The sequence below is a fragment of the Phacochoerus africanus genome, chromosome 13 (genome assembly GCF_016906955.1).
Source record: "Phacochoerus africanus isolate WHEZ1 chromosome 13, ROS_Pafr_v1, whole genome shotgun sequence".
NCBI lineage: Eukaryota > Metazoa > Chordata > Mammalia > Artiodactyla > Suidae > Phacochoerus > Phacochoerus africanus.
The window spans coordinates 9,174,579-9,191,896 of NC_062556.1; the positions used below are offsets into that span (position 1 = coordinate 9,174,579).

Sequence of the window (17,318 nt, forward strand, 5' to 3'; positions counted from 1 at the left end):
ACCACTGCAATAAATTGACGATCACAGTGAAGCAAGGCAAATGAATTTGTTGGTTTCCCAGTGCATATAATAAGCTATATTTTCATTATACTGTAGTGTAGTAAGTGCACAATAGCATTATATTTTTCAAAAAGGTACAGACCTTAATTTAAAAATGCTTCATTGCGGAGTTCCCATTGTGGCACAGTGGTTAATGAATCTGACTAGGAACCGTGAGGTTGCGGGTTCGATCCCTGGGCTCTCTCAGTGAGTTAAGGATCCGGCATTGCCATGAGCTGTAGTGTAGGTCGCAGACGTGGCTCCGATCCCGCGTTGCTGTGGCTGTGACGTAGGCCAGTGGCTACAGCTCTTTTTTGACCCCTAGTCTGGGAACCTCCATGTGCCACGGGAGCAGCCCAAGAAATGGCAAAAAGACCCCCCCTAAAACAAAAGCTTCATTGCTAAAAATGCTAATCATCATCCAAGTCTTCAGTTAGTTGTAATCTTTTTGCTGGTGGAGGGTCTTGCCTCAGCATTATTATTTTTTTTTATTACTCAAATGAATTTATCACATCTGTAGTTGTATGATAATCATAACAATCTGATTTCACAGGATTTCCATCCCACAGCCCAGGCACATCCCTCCACCGCCCAAACTGTCTCCTCCGGAGACCATAAGTTTTTCAGTGTCTGTGAGTCAGCATCTGTTCTGCAAGAAGTTCAGTCTGTCCTTTTTTCAGATTCCACATGTCAGTGAAAGCATTGGATGTTGGTGTGTCATTGTATGACTGACTTCATTTAGCATGATAGTTTCTAGGTCCATCCATGTTGCAAAAAATGCTGGTATTTCGTTCTTTCTGATGGCTGAGTAATATTCCATTGTGTATGTGTACCACCTCTTCTTGATCCACTCCTCTGTCGATGGACATCTAGGTTGTTTCCATGTCTTGGCTATTGTAAATAGTGCTGCAATGAACATCGGAGTACATGTGTCTTTTGAGTCATGGTTTTCTCTGGATAGATGCCCAGAAGTGGGATTGCTTGCCTCAGCATTATTGATTAGACTGGTGGTTACTGAAGCTTGGAGTGGCTGTGATAATTTCTTAAAATAAAAATATGCAGATTACCTCATTAACTAGTCTTTCATGAATGATTTCTTTATAGCACACAATGATGTTTGATAGCATTTTTTGTTGTTGTTGTTGTTGTTATTGTTGTTGTTGTTGCTATTTCTTGGGCCGCTCCCACGGCATATGGAGGTTCCCAGGCTAGGGGTTGAATCGGAGCTGTAGCCACCGGCCTACGCCAGAGCCACAGCAACGCGGGATCCGAGTCGCGTCTGCAACCTACACCACAGCTCAGGGCAACGCCGGATCGTTAACCCACTGAGCAAGGGCAGGGACCGAACCCACAACCTCATGGTTCCTAGTTGGATTTGTTAACCACTGCGCCACGACGGGAACTCCTGATAGCATTTTTATCTGCAGTAGAACTTTGAAAATTGGAGACTGTCCTCTCAGACCCTGCTGTTGCTTTATCAACTAAGTTTATATAATAGTGTAAATACTTTGTAGTCATTTCAATAGTCTTGACCACACCTGTAGCAGAACTTGATTCCATCTCAAGAAACCTTTTTTTTTGCTCATCCATAAGAAATAAGTTTGTGAAAGTTTGATCGTGATATTGGAGCAATTCAGTCACATCTTCCAGCTCCACTTCTAATTTTAGTTCTCTTGCTATTTCCACCACATCTGCAGTTACTTCTTCCACTGAAGTCTTGAACCCCAGTTCTCCATGATAGTTGGGATCAACTTCTTCTGAACTGTTGTTAATTTTTTTGAATTATAGTTGACTTACCAATACTATATTAGTTTAGGTGTGTAACATAGTGATTCAATATTTTTATACATTATAAAATGATCAGTGTAAGAAGTCAGGTTATCATCTGTTACCATACAAAGTTGTTAACAGTATTATTGACTGTATTCCCTATGTTATGCATTACATTCCTGTGCCTTACCTATTTTATAACGAAGTTTGTACTGCTTAATCTCCCTCACCTATTTCACTCATCCTTCACCCTTACTCCTCTCCCCTCTGGCAAACACATTTGTTCTCTTCTCTATGAAGTTGTTTCATTTTATCGTGTTTATTCTTTTGCTTTGTTTTTTAGATTCCACATATAAGTGAAATCGTATAGTGTTTGTCTTTTTCTTTTTGTCTCACTTATTAGCATAAATGCTCTAGCGCCATCCATTCTAACACAAATGACATGATTTCATTCAATATTATGCCTGAGTAATATTACATTGTGTGTGAGAGAATGTGAGTGTAACTATTACATGCCAAGGCAAAGTAGACTTTGTAGCAAAAACTGCAACAAGAGACAAAGAAGAATGTTACGTAATAATAAAGATATCAACCCAAGATGATTTATCAACCCAACAAGTTGTAAATATATATGCACCTGGCATAGCATCACCTGAATATATCAAGCAAATATTAATAAACATAAAGCACGAAACTGACAGTAGTGCAATAATATTAGGGTACTTTAATAACCACTTATATCACTGGATAGATTATCCAGACAGAAAATCAATAAGGAAACGCTGGCCTTAAAGAACACATTAGATCAGATTGACTTAATAGAGGTTTATAAAACATTCGATCCAAAAGCAGCTGTCATAACTTTGTTTCTGTTTTGTTGTGTTTGTTCATTTGCTTTGTGTTTTAGATAACACATATAAGTGAAATCATACAGTGTTCATCTTTCTCTGTTTGATTTATTTCACTCAGCATTAAATCTATGTCTGTCTATTCATGTTGTTGCAAATGGCAAGATTTTATTCTTTTTATGGCTGAGTAATACTCCATTGTATATATAATATGTTAATGCATCTTCTTTATCCATTCATCCATTGATGAAACTTAGGTTGCTTCCAAATCTTGGCTGTTCTAAATAATGTTACAGTGAACTTAGGGGTGCATTCATCTTCTTTCATTAATTGTTCTCATTTTCTTCAGATAAATACCCAGGAGTGGAATTGCTGGATTATGTGGTAGTCCTATTTTTAGTTTTTTGAGGACTCTCTATACTGTTTTCCATAGCAGCATCATGAATTTACATTCCCACCAACAATGTACCAGGATTCGCTTTTCTCCACATCCTCACCAATGCTTGTTATTTGTTACCTTTTTGACAGTAGCCATTCTGACAGATGTGAGGTGATATCTTATTGCGGTTTTGATGTACATTTCTCTCTGATGATTAGTGATGCTGAGCATGTACCTTTTGGCCATTTGTATGTCGTATTTGGAAAATTCTCTCTTCAGGTTTTCTGCCGATTTTTTAATCAGGTTGTTTTCTTGCTCTTGAGTTATATGAACTCTTTGTATATTTTGGGTATATCTTTTGCAGATATCTTCTCCCATTCAGTGGGTTGTCTTTGCATTTTGTTGATGGGTTTTTGTTTTTTTTTACTTTTTAAAAAAAGTTTTATTGAAGTTTAGTTGATTTACAGTGTTGTGATAATTTCTGTTGTACAACAAAATGATTCAGCTATAAATATACACACACCCATTCTTTTTTAGATTCTTTTCTCATATAGATGATCACAGAACATTGGGCAGAGTTCTCTGTGCTATACTTCAGGTCCCTTTTGATTCCATATACCGCAGTGTGCATATGCCAATCAATATTTTTTTTCTTGATGTTCAGTTATGTGGGTTCTTTGTATATTTTAGATATTAACCACTTATCAGATATTTTGTTTGCAGTTGTCTCCTCCCATTCAGTAGTACTGATAGGCATGTATTTATTGCTTTTAAAAAAATTTCTTTCTTTATTGGCTGCCCCAAGGCATATGGAGTTCCTGGGCCAGGGATCAGATCAAAGCCGCAGTTGTGACCTAAGCCTCAGCTGCAGCAACACTGGGTCCTTAACCTACTGCGCTGGGCCGGGACTTGAACCTGTGTCTCAGTGCTCACAAGAGACTGGTGATCCCATTGCACCACAGCAGGAATTCCTACTTATTATTACTATTTTGTTAATTATTTTTCTGGTTGTTTTATAGTTCTTCTTTCACTGTCTTCCACTGTGATTTGTGAAGTGGTGTTTGGACTCTTTCTTTTTTTACATGTGTATCAGAGATTTTAGTTTGTGGTTGAATTAAGATTGTTATGTAACAATCTCTGTGTGAGAGAGAGAAATTTTAAGTTAATGATCTTGTCTTTTTCTGCTTAGAAAATTCCTGTTTCTTTTAACATTTCTTTTAAAGCTAGTTAGTAATGCTGAACTCTTTCAGCTTTTTTGCTTGTCTATAAAATTCTTCATCTCCTTCTAATCAAAATTGATAGGCGTGCTGGGTAGAGTATTCTTGGTTGTGGGTTTTTTTCTTTTAATCGCTTTGAATGTATTGTACCACTCCCTCTGGCTTACAAACTTTCACTGAAAAGTCAACTGATTGTCTTATGAGAGTTTCCTTGTGTGTGACTATTTGCTTTTCTCTTGCAACCTTTAAAATTCTGTCCTTATCTTTACATTTTGCCATTTTGATTATAACTTGTCTTGGTATGGACCTCCTTAGGGTCATCTTGTTTGGGAGTCTCTGTGCTCCTTGGACCTGAGTGTCTGTTTCCTTCCCCAGATTAGACCAGTTTTCAGCTATTGTTGTTTCAAATGAAATCTCTGCCCCTTTCTCTTTTCTGCTTCTGAAAACCTTAGAAAGCGAATGTTACTACACTTGATATCGTCTTGGAGTTCTCTTAAAGTATCATTTTTTGTTTTGTTTTGCTTTTTGCTTTTTGGGGCCATGCCTGCGGCATATGGAGGTTCGCAGGCTAGGGGTTAAATCGGAGCTACAGCTGCCAGCCTACACCACAGCCACAGCAAGGCCAGATCCAAGCCACATCTGCAACCTCCACCACAGCTCATGGCAATGCCAAATCTTTAACCCACTGAGCACGGCCAGAGATGGAACCCACAACCTCATGGTTCCTAGTTGGATTCGTTAACCACTGCGCCTCAACGGAAACTCCTTTATTTTTTTTTTTTTTATTCTTTTTTTCTGTTCAGCTTCATTGATTTCCACAACTCTGATCATCTAGTTTGCTGACCCATTCTTCTGTGTCCTCCTGTCTACTGTTGACGCCTTTCAGTGTATTTTTTTGGTTGTTGAATTCTTTAGCTCTGATTGGACTCTATCTATATTTTCTTTTCTTTTTTTTTTTTTGTCTTTTGTTGTTGTTATTGTTGTTGTTGTTGTTGTTGTTGCTATTTCTTGGGCCGCTCCCATGGCATATGGAGGTTCCCAGGCCAGGGGTAGAATTGGAGCTGTAGCCACCGGCCTACGCCAGAGCCACAGCAACGCGGGATCCGAGCCGCGTCTGCAACCTACACCACAGCTCATGGCAACGCCGGATCGTTAACCCACTGAGCAAGGGCAGGGATCGAACCCACAACCTCATGGTTCCTAGTTGGGTTCGTTAACCACTGCGCCACGACAGAAACTCCAATGTATTTTCTAATTCTTTTTTAAACTTCTCACTGTGTTCATTCATTCTTCTCCCAATTCATTGAGCATATTTTTGATCATTACTTGTAACTCTTAATCAGGTAAATTGTTTATTTCCACTTTGCTTAGTTGTTTTGAGGTTTTATCTTGTTTTTTCATGCCAGACATATTCCTCTGTCAACTCATTTTTCCTAATTCTGTGTTAAGCTGTTATGTATTATATAGGTCATTTCTTGATCCTCTTCACCAGAGCTGTTCGCTAATGAGTGCCCCCATGTGACTGTGTGGGCTCTTCTCTTATGGCAGGCCTGCTACTCTGGACATGCTGGTTGGCAAAGCTTACCTTTGGTGCTCTGCCTTTTGTGGTGCCTGCCAAGCCACTATCAGTTATGTCTGGGTCCCGTGCTGGGCTGGCGGAGCAGTCTGGGAGATCCCATGGCTGTTGCCAACCTGATGGTGTGCAGGTTAGCCCCTGCTGCACAGGCTAGAAGGAGGACTCTGTAATGGTGCTTGCCAACACCAGTGTCTTGCATGGTGGAATGAGCTCCCAAAAATGACTGCCGCCATTTTCTGTGTCTCCAGGAAGAGTCCCAGTTGCCCTCTGCTGCCTAACCAGGAGGTGCTCCAAGATCAGCAAGTAGGTCTGACTCAAGATTCCTTTCATATTACTGCCTCTGTGCTGGGACTCAGACATTATGAGAGATTTTGTGTGCTCCCTTTTTAAGAGTGGAGTCTCTCTTTCCTCCAACACTCTGGTCCTCCTGTATGCAAATCCCTCTGACCTTCATGCCAGATATTCTGGGGGCCCATCTACCCAGTGCAGGATACCCAGGCTAGAGAGCCTCGTATGGGGCTTGGACCCCTTGCTCCTTAGGAAGAACCTCTAAATTTGTGATTATCCTCTTGTTTGGGGATCACTTACTCAGAACTATTTGTGTTAGTTATCTTACATCTCTGTAACTCTGCCCCTCTTGTTTCTTCTTTATATCTTCAGTTGTGAAAAACCTTTTCTGCTAGAGGAGAGGTTCTTGTAGGTGGTTTTTATATAAGCAGTTGTAATTCTGGTGTGCTGGTGAGAGGAGGTGAGCCTAGGGTCTTCTTACTCTACCATCCTGGCCACCCTCCTGTTAATGTTGATGTTTTGACTTCTTCCCATGAATCATGAATGTTCTTAATGGTCTCTAGAGTGGTAAATCCTTTCCAGAAGGTTTTCAGTTCTCTTTGCTCAGATCCATCAGAGGAATCACTTCCTGTAGCAGCTATAGCCTTATGAATTATATTTCTTCAGTAATAATACTTGAAAGTTAAAATTCCTCCTTGGTCCATGGACTACGGAACGGATGCTGTGTTAGCATACATGAAAACATTAATCTACTGAACATCTCCATCAGAGCTCTTGGATTACCAGCTGTATTATCAGTGAGCCGTAGAAGTCGTATAGGAATCTTTTTTCTGAGCAGTAGGTCTCAATATTTAGTAAACCATGTGGTTAATAGATGTACTATCAGCCAGACTTTGTTATTCCATTTGTAGAGCACAAGTTTAGCATGATTCATAAGGGCCCTTAGGATTTTCAGAGTGTTAAATGATCATTGACTTCATTTGAAAGCTGTGGCTGCATTAGCTGCTAGCAGGAGTAGGCCTATCCTTTGACACTTTGAAGCTAAGCATTGACCTCTCTGGCTTTGAAAGTCCTAGATGGCATCTTCTTCCAATATAAGGTTGTCTTTTATTGAAAATCTGTTGTTTAGCATAGCCACCTGAATTAGTTATCTTAGCTCTGGATAACTTGCTGTAGCTTCTGCATAGTACTTGCTGCTTTACCTTGTACTTCTGTGCCACGAGATGGCTTCTTTCCTTAAACATTGTGAATCAGCCTCTGCTTGCCTCAGATTTTTCTTCTACAGCCTCCTCACCTCTCACAGCCTTCATAGAATTGAAGAGTTGGGATCTTATTCTGGGTTAGGCTTTGGCCTAAGGGAATGTTGGGCTGGTTTGATCTTCTCTCCAGTCCACGAAAACTTTCTCCGTATAAGCAATAAGTGTGTCTTGCTTTCTTAACCATTTGCATGCTTACTGGCATTCCTTCAACAACTCTTCTTTTGCATTTACACCTCGCTGTCACAAGAGGCATAATTTTCAGCTCATCGCAGCTTTGAACATGCCTTTGTCATGTTCTAAGCTTAGTCATTTCTAGCTTTTGATTTAAAGCGAGACGTGTGGAGTACCCGTTGTGGCTCAGTGGTGATGAACCTGACTAGTATACATGAAGATGCGGGTTTGATCCCTGGCCTCACTCAGTGGGTTAAGGATCTGGCGTTGCCATAAGCTGTGGTGTTGGTCACAGATGCAGCTTGGATCTGGCGTTGCTATGGCTGGGGTGTAAGCTGGCAGCCGCAGCTCCGATTCAGCCCCTAGCCTGGGACTTGCCATATGCTGCATGTGAGCCCCTAAAAAGCAAAGTAAATAAATAAATAAGACATGCAATTCTGCCTTTCACTTGAAAACTTAAAGCCATCGTAGGGTTATTAAGTGGCCTAATATTAATACTGTGTCTCAGGGAATAGGGCAGCCTGAGGAGAGGGGGCGAGAGAGGGGAAAGGCCAATCCATAGAGCAGTCAGAACACACACATTTATTAAGTTCACTGAGTTATATGGGCATGGTTCATGGCACCTCACAGTAGTTACAGTAGCGTCATCAAAGATTGCTGATCATTTATCACCATAAGAAATGTAGTAATAATGAAATTATTTGAAGTATTGTGAGAATTATGAAAGTGTGACACAGAGGCATAAATAGTGAGTAAATGCTGTTGGAAAAATGGCACTCATGGACTTGTTTGATGTAAACCTTCAATTTATTATTTTTTTAATTTTTTAAACTCAATGGATTTTATTATATTTATAGTTGCACAGCTATCATCACAACCCAGTTTTTTTGTTGTTTTTTTTTGTTTGTTTGTTTGTTTTTTGTCTTTTTGTCTTTTCTAGGGCCGCTCCCGTGGCATATGGAGGTTCCCAGGTTAGGGGTCTAATCGGAGCTGTAGCCACCGGCCTACGCCAGAGCCACAGCAACGCGGGATCCGAGCCGCGTCTGCAACCTACACCACAGCTCACGGCAACGCCGGATCGTTAACCCATGAGCAAGGGCAGGGACCGAACCCGCAACCTCATGGTTCCTAGTCGGATTCGTTAACCACTGCGCCACGATGGGAACTCCACAACCCAGTTTTTTTGGGTGCGTGTGAGCACAGATTTCTCTAGGTTATGTTCACATGGGTGAAATTGAACATCAGTGTGTACACATACTTTTTATCGCTGAATGATTTTTCAAAATGGTTGTTAAAACTTGCTTTCCTCTCAGCAGTATATACCACCTGTTATTGTCAGATTTCTTAATTTTTGCTCACATAATAGACATAAAATAGTGTCTCTGTATAGTGTTATAGTCTCAATTTGCATTTACTAATAAAGTTTATGTGTCTAGTCATCATTCATGTTGCCTCCTTTGTCAAATTCCTTTTGATGTCCTTGACCTTTTTTTCTTGGTTTGTTTGTCTTTTCCTCACAGGTAATCTTTACACACACTAATATTTTTTTCAGGCATATGTTGAAGTATTTTCATAAAATGGATACAATCTCATTTATTCCCTTGTATCCTTTGAACAGAAGTTACTAATTTTAATGTAGCTAAATTTATCATTCTTTTCTCTTGCTTTATTTGCTCATCTACAAGATGTCTTTCATTAAAGTTTTATAATTTTCTCTGTGAAGAAAATTGTAAAATTTCTCTTACACAACTTTGCTAGGTACTTCAGTTTTTAAAATGATGTGTAGTGTTTGTGGTTGATTGGGGAAATTATTTTGTAGTTTTGATCTTATATCCACCTATCTTCTTAAACTCTTTTCTCTTTACTTTTCATGATAATTATGAGAAAGGCCACTTTTAATCATTTTATTATCCTGAAATATCTCTGTATATTTCCTTATGTTTCCACATGCATCTCCTGTACTTACGTGTTTCCATCTCGACTTCATCTATCAGTTTTTGAAAGAGGTATATTCAAGTCTTCTACTGTGATGATATCTTTTATCTTCTTTTTAAAAAATCATTTTTGTTTTGGCTTATTTCGGTATTGTTCTGCTACTTTTACAGGTGTTCATGAATTTTATATCTTACAATGTGAGATTAAAGAAAGGTCACCAATATCCTGTTTAAATTAGTATTTCATTTAAATCCACATCTCATTTAATGCTTTTCATTTTGACTGGTATCTCTCTCCATCCTGTCTAGTTTTAGGTTTTCTCTGTCTTTGGTTTTGTTTCATCTGTTGTGGTTTTATGTATTATTTCTGAATGTCTTTTGGTCTTACTTATGATAACTTTTTTTTTGGTTGTTTTTCCTATTTGTAGTAACTTATACTGATTGAATTTTTCTTGTGAATTAAATATTTTAGTGGAGTGCATCTTTGAATAATTCTTTCAAAATGGCTTGTGATTTGGAAGATCTTTCTCTTGAATTTTTAAAATACTTTCCTCCTCATTCTTTTTTTTTTTTTTTTTAATGCCCATATACACGGCATATGGAAGTTCCCAGGCCAGGGATTGAATCTAAGCTACATGTGTAAATTAGGCTGCACCTGCAGCAGTGCTGGATCCTTTAACCCAATGCACCAGGTTGGGGGTTGAACTTGCATCTCCACAGCAAGCTGAGCCACTGCAGTCAGATTCTTAATCCATTGCACCTCAGTGGTACCTCCTTCCTCTTGATTACTAAATACTAAAATTTATTTCTCAAGTCGCTTGGTTGCAGAAATTTCAGGACATTGTTTTTTGACATCTGGTCTTGCCACCAAGAAATTTGAAGTCAATCTAGTTCTTTCTTCTTTTTTTGGTAAGGTTCCCCCATTAAAGCTTTGGGGTATTTTGGACATTCTTAGCTCAGAAATTTCATGAGTATGTTTCTAATATGATTCTTCTTTTGTTATTTCCATGTCATACTTTGAAGGCACTTTTATTATTTCCATGTCATACTTTGAAGGCACTTTTCAACTGAAGAATTGATTCTTAAACTATTTGTGTATAGCTCTTTGTGTTTGGGGAGTTTGCCTTCTGGATGTTTGGGCTTGTCTGTCCTATTGCTAGAGGGTTATCTGAAGTGCTGTTTGAATTCTCTTTCCTCTTAAAAATCACTCATGTCAGGTGAAGGTAAAAATGGGATTTCCAGTGTTCCAAGATTGGGTTCAGCTCTTTTGTCACTTAATTTCCTGGCTGCTACTGTAAATTCATGTATTTATCATCTCAGGGTTATTCTGTGATTGTGCTGAAAAAAATGTCTTATTAATGAGTGTTTCCTTCCATGCTTTTATGGCAGTGTCAATGCTCTACCTCTGTTAATTTTTTGTACCATGTATTTTCCATTCTTCAGAATTTTCCTGTGATTTTGATTTTCTTTGGGGCCCCTTTCTGCCCAGCTAACTGGAGTGAGTGCATGCACGCATGCCGGCGCCCACATATGCGTACGTTTGTGTGTGTGCGTGTTGCCATTTTGGTGGGATTTAAATAGGAAGTTACTAATATATGTTTTCTGTTACTTCTACTGCAAACCTTTGTAACTTTTCCCAGCTCAAAATATTTTGCATATACCTTTCCTCTTGTTAAAAAACTGCACCTGACCCTTCAGCAACATGAAGGTTAAAGGTGCCAACCCTCTGCAGAGTGAAAAATTCTGGTATAATTTATAGTTTGGTTCCTCCCTATCTGCAGGGCATTTGTGATTTAGCCAAACATGCAGTGTGTATTATTGTAGTATGTGTTTGTTAAAAAATACATGGACGTTGGAGATCCCATTGTGGCTTAGTGGGTTATAAACCTGACTAGTAGCCATGAGGATGCAGGTTCGATTCCTGGCCTTGCTCAGTGGGTTAAGGATCTGGCATTGCCATGAGCTGTGGTGTAGGTCATATGTGGCTCAGATCCCAAGTTGCTGTGGTTGTGGCATAGGCCAGTAGCTGTAGCTACAATTTGACCCCTAGCCTTGGAACTTCCAAATGCCACAGTTATGACCTTAAAAAGAAAAAAAGAAAAAAAAAAGTGGAAATGGACCTGCACAGTTCCACCTTGTCCTATTCAAGGGTCGTCTGTACCCTTTCGGGCTCCGCTGATTTTTATCCTAGTCCTTGCCGGCTGCCTTAAATAAATTGAAACATTGGTCTTAAAGGGGTGAGTAAGGAAGTAATTGTAAGTGGCTAATGTCGGTCCTGTCTCACATGAACAGAGAACCCACAGGTGATGGATATTTTCTTATGTGGTGCTAGTGAGGACAAAACTTTCAACCTTTTTGAATTGAATAACAGAAAGCATAGTCATATATAATGACTGTTGCTGCAGAAGATAAACATTTCATTTATTCACTAAATATTAAATATAATTAAACATGAGAAGTTATATTCATGTTTTCAAGGCCTTAATTTTTGTTTAGCTTCCAGGAAAAAAGACAACTAAGCTTTGGGTTCCAGATGAAGAAGTTTCACCTGAGACAATGGTCAAAGTGAGTGATATGCAAAGATCTGTTGATTTTAATATATTTATTATTATTACAGATATTAAGATCTCTCTTCCTATTATGTAGAAAGGGCTATTAAAATCTTTTAAGTTCTTGTATTTATTGTATGACATTATCCTCTGTGCTGTGAGTGTATAGGGCAATAATAAGAAATCTGAGGCCTGTGGGCAGCTGTAAATGTTCTAGTTTGGGGGGCGGGGAAGAGTTTGAAAACTTCCATGTTGCTGGTTCTTAAGTATCAGCCTATTAATGGCAAAAAACAATGCTGGTTTCCTTATACATTCTCCTGTTTGGTAAAGATGGTCATTCATATTTTAAGACTAGTGATCTTTTCCATGGAATTTGATAAACTTTTGTCTTTTGAGTTAGAAAAAAAAATCATGTAATTCCCTGATTTAGGAGTTATGCATAAAAGATTGCTCATCACTAGTGTAGAGAGTATTGCTTTAGTAAACACCATATGTAGTCTGTAATATAGACCTCATCTTAGTCCACAGCCCAAGGTGTGTGTGTGTTTTGTATATTTTAATGTAGTGAACTACTACTTTGTCGCATTATTGCAGATTCAGATTCTGATACTGTTTCTCCAGAACTGCAGTAGTCTTTCCTTTAGCAACATTGAGTGATGCTTGCTACTTTTGAGTTCCTGTATAAACCTATCTTCTCAGTATTAGTCTTAAGTAGCAGTTTTGTTTAGTTGAGCAGCATTGCACTAGAAAGTAGGCCATCTGCGCTTAAGTTCATGTTTACCAAGTGGCCCAGGAAGAACATTTTAAAACCATCAGCCACCTGCCACTGTTCAAAGCCCATTTAGCTCCTGAGCCTCAGATCTGTAAAAGTTCAGATAATAGGTGAAAAAGCTAACATGCAGCCCTTCAAAAAGGATTGTTGTAATTATTAGAGGCAGTAACAGTTTTTAAAGTACCAAGTTCTTCATAATTGTAAAATGTATCAAGGTAAGGTGGTATCATCTTTCAGGCACAGAAGATTGAATGTAATTTGCATTTGGGAACTTTTCAACTAGGGGTGTTAGTATGATTTTACTGTGGGTTCCAAGTAGAGTGGGAGTTCCCTGATGATCCAGTTGACTAAGATTTGGCACTTACACCGCTATGGCCTGGATTCAGTCCCTGGGCTGAGAAGTGAGATCCTATATCAAGCCACTGCATGTTGCAGCCAATGAATGAATGTTGGGGAACCATTAAAAATACAAAAGCAAAGATAATTCATTTGTCAGTTGCCTGGGGCATGAAACATCTTTAATTTAAAACATTTAAAGTTATCTTCACATTATGCAGGAAAAAAAAAACTATTTTCTTTCCTTTTCTTAAAAAGCATCTATTAAAAACATTGCTTCATTCCTTTTCAAGGATGATAACAATTTCTTTAAATATAGCAATTTTTTGTCAATTTGTATTTCAAATAGATTCAGGCTATTAAAATGATGGTTCGGTGGCTACTTGGAATGAAAAATAATCACAGTAAATCAGGAACTTCTACTTTAAGATTACTTACAACAATACTGCATAGTGATGGAGACCTGACAGAACAGGGGAAAATCAGGTATGTGATTACTGCTTCACAGTTCTTTGGGTTAGACAGTATTTCAGCGTCTGGTATAATTGCTGAATGGTGGTTTCTTTTTAAAAAGGTAATACAGTAGAAATTGACACAAAGTTCATCAACTATACTTTAAAATTTTTTAATTAAAATATTAAAAAATTAAGAATTACAAAATAGTACTGCTTTGTAGGTGTGCATATATTTTTTATTGTAATATGCTTTTGTATACTGGTTATTTCAGAATGACAGCCACATGCCTAGTACAGAGTACTGCCATGCACTTTTAAACAGTAGATGTTCACTTTTTTGAATATCTAATGTGAAAATATTAGTGTACCAATTAATAACTGATGTTCTATATTCTTGTTACTGTCTAAAGGAAAAAAGAACAGAATGGATAGAAGGCAGCTTATTGTATCTTTTTCCAGAACTATAAATACATGCAAATGTAAAAAATTTACATGATGCAAATTATTTAAAATACACATACCTTTATGTTCGTTTTGTTTCATTTGAAAGATATATATTATAGGGGAGTTCCCTTCATGGTGTGGCAGAAACGAATCCGACTAGATTTGAGGGTTCAATCCCTAGCCTTGCTTAGTGGGTTAAGTATCCAGTGTTGCTGTGAGCTGTGGTGTAGGTCACAGACGTGGGTCAGATCTGGGTGTTGCTGTGGCTGTGGCGTAGGCCAGCAGCTATAGCTTAGATTAGACCCCTTGCCTGGGAACTTATGCTGTGGGTATGGCCCTAAAAAACAGCAAAAAATAAAGGCTCTGGAGCCCAGATTCAAATCCTGGCACTGCCTCTTAGCAGCCAGGTGACGTTCAGCAAGTTACTTTCACCTCTCTGCACCTCATTTTCTTCATCTGTAAAACAGAGATAATGATTATGTCTATATCATCAACCTGTTAGGATAATTAAATAAGTTAGTATATTTATTATATTTAAGACACTGCCCAGCACATAGTAGTTAGAAGTATTGATGATGTAGTGGCTATTATGTCAAGATTAGCTAAAATTTAGAAGTTTGTCCTCTGTGAAAGCACAAGTGCCATTTATTGCCTTTTACTGATAATAAGAAATGTGAGAATAACTTTCCCCCCTTAATATATCTGGCTTAAAGTTTTTAAGACAAAATATAAATGGTGATTGCCAGCTACATAATGCCTTTCCATCTGTTTTTATTCTTCTTAAATGTTTTGCTCATGCTGTACTTTTTGCATAAAATATTAACAGTAGCACATTCTTCTCAAATTAAATAAAAAGAAAACTCTGTAAACCATTGCACCTGTATAACTCATGTGTTTACCTTCTTGCAGTCTTAGTGGTCTTCACCTTCTGCTCTTGTAATTTATATGCTGGCATTCTGGGTTTATAGAATAATTGAAGAAAAAAATTTCCTTGGTAGTAATAAATTTTGTCTCTGAATTTATTAATTACATTATTTATGTGCATATTTAGATCTCATTCACCTGTTTTTATTCATGGTATTGTTTAATAGAATCACTTGAATTCTGCAAACATAGGTGAATTACATCGGGTCAACATTTTTCTTTCTTTTTCCTTTTTGTCTTTTTTTAGGGCCACACCCACAGCATATGGAAGTTCCCAAGCTAGGGGTCAAATCTGAGCTGTAACTGCTGGCCTTTACCACAGCTACAGCAGTGCCAGATCTGAGCCACATCTGCAACCTACACCACAGCTCATGGCAATGCCAGATCCTCAAACCACTGAGCAAGGCCAGGGATCGAACCTGTATCTTCACGGATACTAGCCGGGTTCATTACTGCTGAGACACCACAGGAACTCCAGGTCTGCATTTTTAAAGTATGTTTTGTATAGAAACCTCGTGTTCAAAAACGTTAAGTATTATAATTATTTATATTTATACTAAAAAAAAAACAAAACCAAAAATCCAACAAGAAAATCGTACTTTCCTTAGCAGTAGTTGAGTGATTTATCTTAGAATGACTCCTTGGAATATTGCTTTTGATGAGCTGAAAAGCACACCTGAAATCTGTAACTTCAGAATCTTATTAATGTTGGCATACCTTCAGTAAATATCCATACAAAATCCTTAGAAAGATAAAGAGTCTTAAGCCCACTAGACCATTAGATCTTGGAAGACTAAGATTATCTCTTCAGTCCTTCTCAGTACTGTATACATGATAGACACATATGTGTTGTATGAAAATTAAATAATAATCTCTTAGTATGGAACTACATAGGGGCTCCTAATTAAGGAGTTACAGGATTCCCTCCTACCATTAGGGTCTAAGATCCCTATAATTCATCTAAGGATCACTATATGTTAGGGAGAATTGTTTAGGTATATTTACTAGTCAAGAATTTCCTGATTAAGTATGTACCATTTAGCAAAATTTTTCATCCCTTAAACCTAAAAGAAGGTTCTTGACAATATTTAGGAAGTTGAATACTAGCTAAAAATAGTATGTTTTAGGAGTTCCCATTGTGGCTCAGCAGTAATGAGCCCAACTAGTATCCATGAGGACGTGGGTTTGATCCCCAGCCTCGCTCAGTGGGCTGGGGATCCAGTGTGGCCATGAGCTGTGGTGTAGGTTGCAGACGCGGCTCACATCCCACATTGCTGTGCCTTAGCTGTAGGGCGGCAGCTGCAGCTCCTCTTTGACCCCTAGCCTGGGAACTTGCAGGTGCTGCCCTAAAAAGACCAAAAAAAAGTATATTTTATCCACTATACCTGCTTTCTTTCTACTTCTTTTGTACTTAACACCATAGTTTTAATTGACTAATTAGCAAATTATGTATCTTTATGCTTAATATATTACTAAACATATCAAAAACAAAAACATCATAGTGGAAGACTTAAGACCTGACAACTAAACATACAAATAAATTTGTTCTAGGCCTCGCTAAAAGCTATTTTGTGTGGAATGAGAGAATTAAATGACTAGCATAGACCTATGTTCAAAAGAAGAATTGTGTAGTGTCAGACACCATCTTCTCAGAAATTAAGTAAGCATCATATGGTGTTCAATTTTACTAAAACAATCTACCCCCCCTTTTTCTTTTTTTTTGCCAGAGGCATTTTTTTAAAAGTAGATATACAAAGTAGGAATGTTTTTGTGCAGACATTTGGAAATCTAATTCACATTCTTTCTTCTTATTTTTCAGTAAACCGGATATGTCACGTCTGAGACTTGCTGCTGGAAGTGCTATTGTGAAGCTAGCACAAGAACCCTGTTATCATGAAATTATCACGTTAGAACAGTATCAGCTGTGTGCTTTAGCGATCAATGTAAGGAAAGTGGCTGTATAGAACATGACTTTGTATGGTCTTTGACTCCTAGAAAGGAGAAAGTCGACCACGATGTAGAGAGAAAAATCTTGAATGATTGTAGCTCCTTTTAGAAATACTGTGCGAGAAATGTTTCAGAGAGCTAAAACTGTTACTTGACGTCAGGGTTGCTAACAATACAGTGGATTTTTATTATCTGCAGTGGGTCTGTTCTACAAAGTCACCCCAGTTACAGAAGGAGCAGATCCTGAACCATTGCTCATAGGGGCAATAAGCCTGTGGTCACAACATTTTTGTCAGTCGATCAATACTACATAAGCTTGTTTTATGTTAGGTTCTGTTTAATCATGCTTTTAAATATATAAATAGTTGTTTCATTAACACTGGACTCATGGCCAGCAGTGCTGTAACTCA

At 38.2% G+C, this 17,318-nt stretch overlaps 1 protein-coding gene across 6 annotated transcripts in view; it reads left to right on the forward strand.

Annotated features, from left to right (window-relative positions):
* Positions 1-17,318, forward strand: part of PDS5B (PDS5 cohesin associated factor B) — a 210,141-nt gene that overhangs the window by 162,316 nt on the left and 30,507 nt on the right. For 5 of the 6 annotated variants that reach the window (XM_047755637.1, XM_047755636.1, XM_047755640.1 and 2 more), the window contains exons 22-24: positions 11,978-12,046; positions 13,488-13,624; positions 16,781-16,904. In XM_047755637.1, the coding sequence (XP_047611593.1) occupies positions 11,978-12,046; positions 13,488-13,624; positions 16,781-16,904 (330 nt within the window). Of the gene's footprint in view, positions 1-6,077; positions 6,133-11,977; positions 12,047-13,487; positions 13,625-16,780; positions 16,905-17,318 lie in introns of those variants that run through there. The other variant, XM_047755641.1, reaches the window with a different exon arrangement.